Below are 13,412 nucleotides of genomic sequence, written 5' to 3'. Positions count from 1 at the left end.
CGTCGGCCACTGTGGCCAAGGCGGCGCCGAAGCCGCCGGTGAGGGAAGCACCGGATAGCCTTCGGTGATGGCCGTATGTACGGAGTACCACGGCAGTGCCTGCTGGCCCGCGGCCACGGCCGGATGGAGCGGCGGGAACGGCCCGTACGGGCTAGCCAAGTATAGGCGGATGCCCTGGACCGCGACGACCAAGTCGTTGAGCACGCCGGCCATGGCCTCCGGTGTGAATTGCTGCGGCGCTGGGGGAGGTGACGGCGGTGGTTGCTGGATGGGGGTTTGCGGCTGGCCCTGGCCCGGCGTGGTGCCGGGTGCGGGGGAGATCGGCGCCGATAGGGAGGCCGTGGCGCCCGGCGACGCAGCGGCGGTGTTGGTGCAGTCGGTGGCAGCGGCGGTGGGGGAGGCGTTGGGCAGCGGCGGCGGTGGTGGTGGCGGGTTTGGAGGTGGTGAAGACATGGTCGAAACCCGGGTACCTGATACCAAGGTGTTAGGAGCTAGGGTTCTGCCCACTCTTGGCCGTAGGCAGTAGGGGGAGGAGGGGGCTGGGCGTGGCGTTGAGCGGCCGCGCCGGCGGCTGGGCGCCGTCGCGGGAGAGGAAGATGGCGGCTGCAGCGCAAGAGGCAGGGGGCGGCTACGGTTCTGGCTCCTCTGGGAGCCGGGCAATAGAGATAATCTTCTTATTGCTTAATTCCAAAAAGAGTCTTACAGCCTATATTTATTACCTAGATAACTTGCATAAGAATTAACCTAAGATAACTTGCATAAGAATTAACCTAAGATAACTTGTGGGCTAAGATTGCCCGGTGGGCCTCTACGGCCGTAACAGCCAATGACTCTAATTTTATGCTCAGTGGAACATTTGCTCGTTGAATTCTAACACGACTGCCTGAATAAATCATGTAACCGTCAATAAGTCGTTGAGCATGTTAAGGGAGTATATGTTGCTCTTCCAGAGGTTAGATTTAGGGTTAATTTGGTTCTTTTGTCATACGCAGCATTAGCATTACTAGGCGATTTTTTTTTGCATCGCTGTAGATATTTGGGTCATTGGATTGTATATTTGTTGTAGGTTTTTGTAGCATCATGTGTCCCCCCACCCCTCAAGGGGCTTTATCAGGTTTGCCAATTGGGCTAGTATCATGGAAGAGTTTTCTTGCTCAATTAGGCTAATTCAATCTATATTTTTGAAGACCAATAGAAGAATGCACGGCGCGTTGCTGCAAAAATTTGTATGAAACAAAAACAGCGTGAACTAATCAACCTAGCTAATGTCTATACGGTTCATCTTGTAGCAAGCTGATTTGGTTTCATATCTAAGCAAAATGTGCACATATGTCGGCTTTCTTCCATGGAGCACGGGAGTGTGAGCTGCATGCATGCGTCTGTTTTCACACTGTAGGCGTGAGTTACTGCGTGCATGCATCAGTTACTGTATGTGCCTGGTGGAGCTGCTCTCAACGTGTAGATTGGATGGCTATTGTAGACTGATCTAATATATCCAACAGCTAAATTAATTTTGATGATGTGGCTCAAGGAGAAGGGAGAGAATTCCTAGTACTGGGGCTAGCTTTAGATATAGTAGATACCATTAACTTACATTGTCCAATGAGGTTAGATAGTATTGGCAAGGATGGTCAAGGGATCAATTAGGCTAGTTCAATTTCAAAAGCTACCTGTTGAATGTTAAGAGTTATATTGTGTTCCATGTATAGCATGTATATTTTCCCTGTTGTATGAGGGGTTTCTTGCATATTTACCACCTCCCCCCCTCCCAGGAAATACAAGGTGCATATTTCCTAACATGGTATTAGAGCCTAGGTAATTTTTTTCGCATGCGCAATTCGTACCGATCTAATCCCACGCTGCCACCTTCCTCCTCTTGGCCTGACGTTGCTCCGCTGCCACCCTTCTCCGCCTGGTAGTTGCCCCCCCCCTCCACGCACACCTGCATCTTCCACGACGTGTTGTGGCTGATTGTTCTTCTGGGTCAACGCCGATTCCCGCGCATAGCGACGCCCACTCGCGGATGGATTGGGCCCGCCCGCTCAACGTCAGGTCTTTTCCTTCCAGCCTGTCACTCACAGAGACGCACATATACTACTTGTACCAAGCAGGCAAGCTGGTTGATCGATTCTTGATGCTGCTCATGTATACTAATTGTACTAAGGAGGCAGGTGGATCGATTCTGGCTGCTGCTCCCTGTTGCGGACTTCATGTCCCCCTGCCCTCCGGCTTCGTCCTCCACCGTGGCCGCCGAAAGGCCCTCCCGTTGCCTGCCAACCATTGGGCCTTTGATTTCCTTCCTGTGGCTGACTGCATCTCCCAACGCATCACTGTTCTTCGATCCGGAGGAATGGGAGTAAAAATAGTATTAAAAAAGGGCACAGCGTTTTCGTCGGGTATGCATCTACCTCCCTGCCCGCGGACTCTTGATGGTGTTCTTGATCCCATTTTGCACATGTGCCTTTCATCGGTGCTTGATGCTCATCCACATGTGACGTCATCCACTCTGCCGCCCTCCGTAGGTTGTGGTGATTGCCGCTCCTCGCATGATCGCACATGGTGATTGCCGCTCTACACTGACTCCTCTCTCAACTTTCACCGACAATGTTGGTGTATATCGCTCCATCTACTACACCTCGCACCCGCCTCCCCTTGGCGCCTGGTGCTTGTTTGGATGCGACATCGTCTTCTCAACCAGCTTCTGCAGAAGATATTGTTCATGCTACACCGCCTCATCTAGCGGCTTCCACGGGTGGTGGTGGCTGCTCCTCTGTCGGTGCTGCTACGTTGACTATTTCAACCGTGTCCTTCACTGAGCATGAGATTGTGCGACTTTGCGGCCTGCTGATTGCCTCCGGCTCTCCATTGCAGGGTGCATCTACTTCGACCTCTTCAGGTGAGTAGTTGAGCCCCTGAGTGAGTAGGAGATTACGCACCGAGTAAGAGATTACACGACTTCGATGCCTTCTATCTGCATCTTTCGGTTCTCCATCGACATGTTCTGCTGGTTCTGCTACTGACTCTTCTGGCATTATGAGACCACCTTCTGCAGAGGCAGGTATATCTCCATGGATTCTTGATAACAGAGCATCTTTTCATATGACTCATGAATCATCTACTCTGTCCTCTATTTGACCTCTCAATTCTCCTGTTCATGTTCTTGCTGCTGATGGTACCTCCCTCCTGGTTAATGGCCGAGGACTTCTTAGCACTTTGTCTTTTCATGTTCGTGATGTTGCTCATGTTCCTCGACTTACCATGCAACTCATTTTTGGTGGTTAGATTGTTGACTCTGTTTGTAGGGTCATTCTCGACTTTGGCTCCTGTTTTGTTCAAGATCGTCATACTGATGCTCTCCTTGGCGCCAGCCCGCCAGCCCCTGAGCATAAGGGCTATAATTGTTGGGATTGTTTGTCGGATGCGTATTTCTTGGGATGTGACTTGATGATTCCCATCCCTTCTACTCGCATTCATCTTCCTCGATCTTTTCAGTGGAAGATATCTCTTTCCTCACTTTTCTCGACACTCCTATCACTCATGTTGCGCCCTTTTCCATCCGTCCAACTGCTCTTGCTCCTCCGACTGTTGCAGATCCGATGCCGTCATCTCCTATGGTTTCCTCACCTCACTTGTCATAGGTTTTGCACCTTAGAGCATCTCCAACAGCCGCCCAACGCGCGGCGCGCTAAAAACCAGTTTGCAGCGCGCCCATCGCCAGGTTTGGCGCGGCGGGCAGCGCTGGCTCCAGCAGCCGCGGTAAAATGCAGCGCGCGCGTAGCTCCAGCAGCGCACAAAAATGCAGCGCGCGCGCTCTCGCACAAACACTCTAGACTACAGTGCATATGCATAGATAGATAGATTATATACATAGATATTTCACAATACATAGATAAAACGATACATCGCATAGATAGATAAAGAACTACGGTGCAACTAGATAAAAAAACTACGGTGCAACTAGATAAACTACGGTACAACTAGAACCTACTCCGAGTCGTCCTCATCATCATCATCATCCTCGGTGGTGTTGTCCGAGGTATCGACCCAAATGTCATCCCAACGTTCATTGTCTGTCCCGAAGAACGACTTCCCACCGGCATTGACGAGATCGCACTGCGATATGGCCAGTGCCTTGCGCCGATGCCTGCCCGCACGCTCCGCGCGGCGCCTTGCCGTCCTCTCCGCCTAGAAGGCGTTCTCGGCGGCGACGTCCTCCGGGTGGCACCAGCGCCACTCCGCCAGTCCTCCTCGGCGGTGAGGAGGCGGCGTTGCAGCCGACGGTGGTCCTCACGGTCCTGGTCTGTTATCAGACGAGGCGGAGGGGCGACGGCCTGCGCCTGCTCGCGCATGTTGACGTCGTGGAAGTTCATCTGCGCGCGAGGCCTCCCTAGGCGCCACGCCGCCGCGTCGTACGCGCGGGTGGCCTCGAACGTGCCGAGGACGAGCGGAAGTCGCCGGACCGGATCTCGGCGTAGTAGGCACCGGAGGGGCGCAGGCGGACGCCGCGGTAGCCCGATGATCCCCGACGGCGCAGCGGCATGGTGGCGCGGTGGTGGCAGGGCGCTGAAGCGGCGAGGAAGCAGAGGAAGCGGCGAGAAAGCAGTGGAAGCGGCGAGGAGGCGGGGGAAATGCGCGGGTGGCAGTGTGGAGCACCGCGTGGCGCGTGCCGGAATTTATAGACGCGCCGGAAGCGGTGCGCCAAATCTACCGCGTGACCGACAACTTTCTCCCCAGCGCGCGCAAACGTTTACCGCGCGCACTTGTTTCCCGCCTCCGCTGGAGCGCGCGAAAACTTCCCGTGCGCGCTAAATGGGCATTTTACCTCGCGCGCGCGTCTTTTGGCGCGGCTGTTGGAGATGCTCTTAATCCTCAGTGGCTTCCCCATCTCCATCACCAGAGCCTATTCTGGTGATTCCTCGTATTCTTTCATCTTTTCGTCAGTATTATACTCATGCATGTGTTGTGGATGCGTCTACTGATGTGCCATCTTCCTCGTCTCAACCTACTTATTGCTCACGTGCTCGCTCGCTTTCGCCTATTGACCGCTATGCTTTTTCTAGCGTTGGCACTGCTTTTCTTGAGCTGACTTTTTATCGTGATGCTGTTGTTCATCCTGAAGGTGAGCTTGCCATGGCAGAGGAAGATTGCTGCCCTTGAGCGCACCAGCATGCGGAGGAAGATTCCTCCCCGTGTTCGTCCCATCACTTGTGAGTGGGTCTACAAGATTAGGACTCGCTCCGATGGTTCTCTTGAGCGCTACAAAGTTCGTCTTGTGGCTCGTGACTCTCAGCAGGAGCATGGTCGTGATTACAATGAGACTTTTGCTTCTATGACCCATATGACCACTGTTCGCACACTTCCTGCTGTGGCCTCTTTCTGCCATTGGTCTGTCTCTCATCTTGATGTTAAGAATGCTTTTCTTAATGGTGAGTCGCATGAGGAGGTTTACATGCAACCACCACTCGGGTATTCTGTTCCTGATGGCATGGTATGCCATCTTTGTCGCTCTCTCTATGGCCTTAAACAAGCCCCTTGTACATGGTTTGAGCGTTTCACCTCTGTGGTGACTGTCGCTGGTTTTTCGGCGAGCACTCATGATCCTACGTTGTTTTTCCACCTTTCTTCTCGTGGTTGGACTCTTCTGCTTCTATATGTTGATGACATGATCATCACTAGTGACGACCCTGAGTACATTGCCTTTGTTAAGGCACGTCTTAGTGAGCAGATTCTTATGTGTGATCTTGGCCCTCTTCGTTACTTTCTTGGGGTTGAGGTTTCCTCTACCTCTGATGGCTTCTTTACTTCCCATGAGAAGTATATCCATGATCTTCTTGCTTGTGCTCCTCTTACTGATGAGCGCACTGTTGAGACTCCCATGGAGCTCAATGTTCACCTCCGTGCTTTTGATGGTGATCCCTTGTTTGATCGTATGCGTTATTGTCATCTTGTATGATCCCATGGAGCCTTATCTATCCTATCGTGTCCATATCTTGAGTCAGTTTGTTTTCACTCCTACTTCGGTCCACTATAGTCACATTCTTCGTGTTCTATGTTATCTTCGTGGCGCGATCTCTCACCGTCTTTTCTTTCCTCGCTCCAGTTCGTTACAGCTTCAGGCCTATTTGGATGCCATGTGGGCTAGTGATCCTTTGGATCGCCGTTCACTTTCTGCTTACTGTGTTCTTCTTGGTGGTTCCCATGTTGCCGGGAAGATGAAGAAACAGACTGAAGTGTCCCGTCCGAGTGCAGAGGCTGAGTTGTGAGCTATGGCTCTTGTGGCAGCAGAGGTGACTTGGTTACGGTGGTTACTTCAGGAGTTTGGTGTGTTTGTTACTACACCTACTACACTCTTGTCCGACAGTACATGTGCTTCAGAGGTGACTTGGTTACGGTGGTTACTTCAAACTAAGCATATAGGTGTTAATGCTTCTTTTGTGCGCTGGTGTGCATGATCACGTTATTGCTATTCAGTATGTGCCTTACGAATTGGAGTTGGCGGATCTCTTTACGAAGGCCTAGACTAGAGCGCAACATGGACTTTATCTCTACAAACTCAATGTTCTGGATCCACCCTAGAGATTGAGACAGAACCTTAGTTGCAGATCAGAAATTGTCGTGGACTACTAAAAGGGGTGGGTGCTAAAACTACCCATGCAACAAAATCTCCTAATTTATACGTCAACTGCATCTGCACAGGATTACATATGTTGCAATATTATCTGTTTACTGCTGCTGAAGTTTGAAAGTTCAATAATACCTTCTATAATTATAATTTGTTTAATTTTGAAGAATCTATCAATCTAGACTGTGATGCATTCCCATGCTAACAGGAGAAAAATAATCTGGCGATCTATCTAGTGGGACTAGGTCCTAACCGTTCAGATTTACTCCTCATGTTAATGACCTTTTCCAACTCCAATGCATTCATCTACCAATGATGCCAACCAACGACCTTAGTGTCATAGCATGTGGAAAACAAATGTACGTAGAACAGATGCTGCATCCGGTGTACTTCGATTCCATACAAGGTAGTTTGCGATCTCTGTTCTACAATTGGAAGTGGTGGAGATGAAGATGTAATCCGTAGTTCACACCCTTGAGAGAGTGCTAATCTCCATTGGAGAGGTGGGAGACAACGAATGCTCCCACGACAACGAATGTCTCACCCAAACCTCCTAGTACCTTGGTCAACAAATGCCCAAGTACCCTCTCACTAGGGGTAGCTCTTGGGGCGAGCTCCAAACCCTCACATACGAGCTTGGGGCACAACCACACAACTTGGAAGTTCCCAAGAAACACCAACCGTCTAGGATTCCCCACAAACCCAAAAGTAACAGGATTCATGAAGGATCTCATGAGGAGTCAACAAACTCGAGTTTTGCTTTGCTGGAGTTGTAGATCGGGATGTCCTCTTGCTCTCCCTGAAAGTGTAGGTGCAATGAAGGGCTAGGGAGGGAGACCTCAAGCTTTTGAGGCGTTTAACAATGGTGGAGAGTGAGTGAAAGTTGTCACCTTCTTCGTGGGGAAGAAGATGCCTTTTATAGGCTATCCCTAATTTTGCCGGTTATGCTGCTAGTCTGGTAAGCTCGGAGGGTCCGGGGGACCTTCGAGGTGCATCCGAGCGAAAGCAGAACTCATCTATATTCGGTCGGAGGCAGCTGGGGACCACTCTGAGGGTTGAAGAACCTGGAGGCTCCCGGAGCCCTTGGAGGTTTCAAGCCTCAACATAAGTTTTATGTGTTTGGCTTAGAGACCACTCGGATGGTCCGAGGCTCACTTGAGGGGAAACACTCAACATTTTGATTTTTTTTTCAAAACTATCACTATTCTTATAGCAAATTCAGAAACTATAGCACCCAATGCAAAAAAATCAAAACTATCGTGTGGGCCGAAAAGGGAGTTTTCGGCCAGGATTTGGCCGAAAAGGGAGTTTTTGGCCAGGATTTGGCCGAAAAGGGCTTTTCGGCCGTGCCTCGGCTGAAGAGGTGTGTACCTGGGCCGAAAAGGCCTTTTTGGTCAGCTGTAGGCCGAAAAGTCCTTGGGGCCCACCTTTTCACGTTAACGGGTGGCCGAACATGCATGGCTCCACTCTTCGGCTTATGTTAGGCCGAAATGAATTTTTTTAAAATTTTCGGCGTATGGTTGCACAGTATTCATAACCCAAAATTTTAAAAAAAATCATTTCGGCCTAACATAAGCCAAATAGTGGAGCCATGCAGCTTCGGCCACCCGTTAACGTGAAAAGGTGGGCCCCAGGGACTTTTCGGCCTACTGCTGACCAAAAAGGCCTTTTCTGCCTACTGCTGACCAAAAAGGTCTTTTCTGCCTACTGCTGACCAAAAAGGCCTTTTCGGCCCAGGTACGCACCTCTTTGGCCAAGGCACGGCCGAAAAGCCCTTTTCGGCCAAATCCTGGCCGAAAACTCCCTTTTCGGCCCACACGAGGCCGACGGGGTTATAGTTTTGATTTTTTTGCATTTGGTGCTATAGTTTCCGAATTTGCTATAAAAATAGTGATAGTTTTAAAAAAAAAACCAACATTTTGGGGCTCTCTCTTTCATAGGATGTGGGTGTTTTTGGCTTGCTTTTGGTTTGTTGATTCCCACACCTAGATCCATGGCGTATCCTCTCTTTATAGTACGGCATGGATACAACTCAAAAACGAGAAACCGGCGGTAGAAAATTGACGTGTTGTCTTCTTTTATCCTTTTTGCTTAGGGGGTTGCTGGCCAACTTTATGTTTCATTTTGAAAGGTCGTGTGTAACCACTCGAAACATAGTTATTCTTCTAAACATAATGCCATTAACACCAAAAGCCTCATTAGGGGCAAGATGTACAATATGCTTAGTTTAATTTAACCACAATATTATGATATTGATCAATATTGGTTCTAAGAGTTATAAGTTGAGCTCCGTGCACTCTGATAAATCTTTGCGTTTGAATCATCATAAGATGCAAACCTCATTAGGGGCATAGTTTACAACCTCATCTTCCTCTATCTCATCCTCATCATCATTTGGCTCAACATAGATTGGAGTGTGATGACCGGCAACCCACTTTGTCCTAGGAGCACGGCGAGTACTCCCAGACCCATGTCCTTCCTCCAACGAACCATGAGTTTTCGTCACAAAGAACTGCTCACTGCTGCCCTTGTGATTCTTTGCCCTAGCATCCCCAACACGGCCATCCGAACCTGTGAAAAGCATGGGATACGATAGTATATGATAAATGGAGGGGGGTGCTCTCTGGGCCCTCAGAGGAAGCCAAAAGAGGCTGCTTAAAATAAATGGAGGTGCTCTCGGGACACCTAGGAGATCCGGTATAAATCTGGAGATCCTGGTGCCTTGGAATTCCGAGTTCCCAGGCCTGGAGCTCTGGGGTAGCTAGAACGGCTGCCTTTTCCTTGACAAATCCGGGCAGAGGGAGTTGGCCCTGGCTATCCTGGAGCACCCAAATCATCTCTCATTGCAAAATATGAAGATTTTGTGGCCTAAAAGGATCTATCCTGTAGAATATGGCAAATCCTATCTATAAACTATGAATTAACGCAACAGGGATTCAAAATTGAGAGGAGAAAACAAGGCATTACCTGAGGAGATCGACATCCTTGCCCTAACTTGGTGGAGGATGGTTTCTACGACGTTTCCCGGAGGGTAGATACCCGAGAACGATGAAATCAGAGGTCCTCCATGTGGAGGAAGAAGATGGGTGGCATCTAGCGCAGCATGTTGAAGTAGTTCCTTTAACACTAGTGTTGTACACGATTGATCTGAGCTGTTATAACTCGTTTGTATTGACTCGACAGCGAATATTTTTCTACTCCTATGGGCCTGAGCTAATCTTGGACATTATAGTTTGGTCCCACTAGACATGTGACTTGTACTCCCTCCGTTCCACAATGTAGTGCCTATAATTTTTTGAGAAGTCAAACTTTACAAACTTTGACCGAGTTTATAAAGGAAAACATGTGCATCTAGAATATCAAACACGTATCATTAGATACATCATGTGATGTATTTTCATATTATATATATTTGGTATAGTAGATATAAATACTTTTTCTCTATGAACTTGGTCAAAGTTTGACTTTGCAAAAAATCTGTATGTACTACATTATGGAATGGAGGGAGTATAATTTTTCTATTCCTCCGATTAGTGTGTGAACTTTAAAGGTTTGTAACTAGTAGAGTAATACTCCCTCCGTTCCAAAATAGATGACCCAACTTTGTACTAAAGTTAGTACAAAGTTGAGTCATCTATTTTGAAACGGAGGGAGTAGATCTGTAGAAGTCTTCGCTGATGCCATTTCATTTGTTTTCGTCTTCATTTTTGCGACCAGTTTTAAGAAGTTGGTGACATCATTGGAACAAGAGGTTACACATTGCGGTGCTGAAATATCATCAGAAAATTTACATACTTCTGAAGCGATGGAAGCTGAGGAATCGGAAGGGTATATCTCTACTAAAGTTGCTGGCTTATTTGACCAAGGTGGGCATCTTAAACCTAAAGCACTGAAGCAGTACTTATTTGCTGGGGAGCGTTTCTACCAAAGGTCCAGTGAACTCGACAAAGAAATCTGTGGCTTTGAGGCATCCATCAAAAGGCCTTTTTTTCATGTCAAGCCACTTGATGATGACCAACTTGAAAACTGGAACCTGTATCTTGACTTTGTTGAGAAGAATGGCGATTTTGATTGGGTATTTTTATTCTTGTACTTGTTTTTTTGTGCAGAAATCTAGCTGCATCGTCTGTGCTAGCATATGATTATATCTCGCTCTTGGCCTCTCATTTGCAGGCTGTAAAACTTTATGAGAGATGCTTGATCCCCTGCGCTAATTATTCTGAGTTTTGGATTCGCTATGCTGAGTATGTTGATGCCAAAGGTGGCAGAGAGATTGCAAACTATGCTCTTGGTCGAGCCTCGTCGTGTTTTGTGAAGGTATCATCGATTGGAATACTCTTTTGTTTGCTACATCTATTATTATTATCATTATTAGTAGCAGTAGCAGCTTGTATAATGAACTTACATTCTTCTTTATCGACTTGCTTTGCCAAGTACATCGAAGGCGGCGGAACCACTTGTGTTACATCTCCCAGACGCATGCATAATTCCCTCTATTCTGCTGTTTCTAAAATCGTTGGAAGATAGCCCTTTAAAATAAGAACCTGAAGTTTTTAGAACAGCTATAGCCTACATAGAAAGGAAAGTTATACATTGTGCTGTAGATTTTTCATCTCAAAGTTCACTGTTCCCTCCAGAGGCATTTTCTTTGCCTTGTAATCTTTGCCTTGTTCTTCTGAGTTCTCCGTCAGAGTCGGAGCTGCGTTGTCTGGCCGTAGGTCGACTTGTCGTCGATTAGGGTGGGCTTTGCCCTGTGTGTTTCAGTCTATGGGTGTGGGCTTGGCCCTTGTTGTTCCGGTTTTTGCCCGGTTTTTCCGTAATTAACTCCATGTGTACTCGGGTTCTCTACCCCTTCCTTTTCTTCTCTAATACAAAGATACGCAGCTCTCCTGTATGTTCGAGAAAAAAATTATAATACAGCCGCCTTTACATATGGATAGCACATATCTGAATCTAGTTTTTCCATCTAAAGACGAGATCACTTCCTAGCTAACAAAGATAATATTTTATCTGTCGCCATAATATCTTGCTAATCAAGATAACAAATTATTCTAAGCCTACCCAGCCAGCCCTAGTATTGCAGTCGCTGCTACCTAGATGCGTGAACTCCATGGGCCCTAGCTGGCTGCAGGTCCACTGCCATGTGCAGATGTGCTGCTGCTGTCACTGTTCTGCCGCAATGTGCACTGTGCACATGACACTAGCCATCATTTAATCAGTTAATCTTCCGTTATCATTTTATTATAAGGGTTTAACGGTGACTCAGATGACATATTGTAGTACTTGAAGAGCATCTGTATCTATTTTCAGTGACTTGGCATATATTTTAATACCGCTTGTGAAATCTCTGTACGCATCCATTTATGTATTTAAAGAACGGTAAGCGGTGTAATCATGCATTCTCAAAATGGAGTGATAAATGTTTACCGCCTGTCCATCAACTTTCTTACTTGTTTGTACTTTAGAACATGCAGCTCCATGCTACCAGCCTGGATTCTGTTGTATTTTTACTCTTTGTTTCATTCAAACAGGGAGTCCCGTCTTTCAGTATGTACTATTCAATGTTCAAAGAGCAAATTGGTGATGCACCAGGTGCTCGTGCTCTTTTTGTTGAAGGAAGCAGTAATTCCACTTCAGATTTCTGCATGAATATTAATAGACTGGCCAACATGGAGAAACGCATGGTATACACCAGTTTTCTGTGCATTGGTGCTGGTCAGCTTCTTCACGAGAATATTATTCATTTACACTGTTCAACTGTTCATAGGGAAATACCAAAGCAGCTACTGAGATATATGAGAATGCAATTCAGGATGCCATGCAAAAGCAGAACACTGAAGTACTACCGGACCTGTACACTAATTTTGCACAATTCAAATATGCGGTAGGTAATATGAGACCTTCCACCGACATCAAGTATCATATGTACATCTTGTACTATATAATATACTTTCTGCTAAGGCATCTTACAGGCATCAGGTGCTATCTGAAAATAATTGCAGATTTTGGGTTGTTCCTTTATCTGTGATGCTTTCCAAATTGCAGCGTACTAAATTAAATCAGGATAGACAGTATCATTGTGAGTAGCAGTATCTGTCTTAGAATTGTAAATATGGGTTTGTCAGGGTAGGATGGTCCCACATTGGGATTGCAGTGTGAGTTATACTAGCATCTAATGCTTAGGTTCAAACATAAAAAATTATGTGGGTCAGCCTATCAAACGCAGAGTCTTATCCCTTAATTAGAGTGCTGGTTGATGAAGCAAGTTTTTTAGGAAAGAGTCCAGTGAGTTTAGAGATCGTATTAGAGTTTGAATAGACTTATGGCTTGTCGGTCAAGTCTTGTCTACTATATAAAGGGGCTGACCCCTCTCAGTAAAGCAGAGAAGAATATTATCTACTTTTATTTACTTTTCAGTAATTAGGGATTAGGGTTATGTCAGTAGTAGATCTTTCCAATTTGGTATCAGAACCATCTACGATGGCAGGCAAAGAATCGAGATCGAGGTTGTGAAGCAGATGAAGATCATCACGAGGCAATTGGAGGCCTTTACACACCAACGAGCGGGGAGGACCAGCCGCTCCTTGCCGAGCTGGTGCAGCGCTTGATGGCGCTCGGGCAACGGCTGCCAGCCCTCCGCCGTCACCAGATTCCGCGGCTGCAGCAGCTGCCCATGCCACCACCTCCCCAGTGACGACGCACCCGTGGTGCTTCCCCTTGCCAACAGTGCCTCCGGTGCCCCCTTCTCCAGTGGGGGAATTGCCGCCGGCGGACCCCTGTCCGTTGGGCA

At 47.6% G+C, this 13,412-nt stretch overlaps 1 protein-coding gene across 5 annotated transcripts in view; it reads left to right on the top strand.

Annotated features, from left to right (window-relative positions):
* The window catches only part of LOC123044657 (uncharacterized), a 27,801-nt gene that overhangs the window by 4,940 nt on the left and 9,449 nt on the right, over nt 1-13,412 (top strand). For all 5 annotated transcript variants that reach the window (XM_044467465.1, XM_044467464.1, XM_044467463.1 and 2 more), the window contains exons 5-8: nt 10,340-10,697; nt 10,796-10,939; nt 12,154-12,306; nt 12,390-12,506. In XM_044467465.1, coding sequence (XP_044323400.1) covers nt 10,340-10,697; nt 10,796-10,939; nt 12,154-12,306; nt 12,390-12,506 — 772 coding nt within the window. The remainder of the gene's footprint in view (nt 1-10,339; nt 10,698-10,795; nt 10,940-12,153; nt 12,307-12,389; nt 12,507-13,412) is intronic.

The sequence above is a fragment of the Triticum aestivum genome, chromosome 2B, assembly GCF_018294505.1.
Source record: "Triticum aestivum cultivar Chinese Spring chromosome 2B, IWGSC CS RefSeq v2.1, whole genome shotgun sequence".
Taxonomy (NCBI): Eukaryota; Viridiplantae; Streptophyta; class Magnoliopsida; order Poales; family Poaceae; genus Triticum; species Triticum aestivum.
Note: the sequence above shows the minus strand (reverse complement) of the source record. Positions and strands in the feature narration are given on the sequence as shown.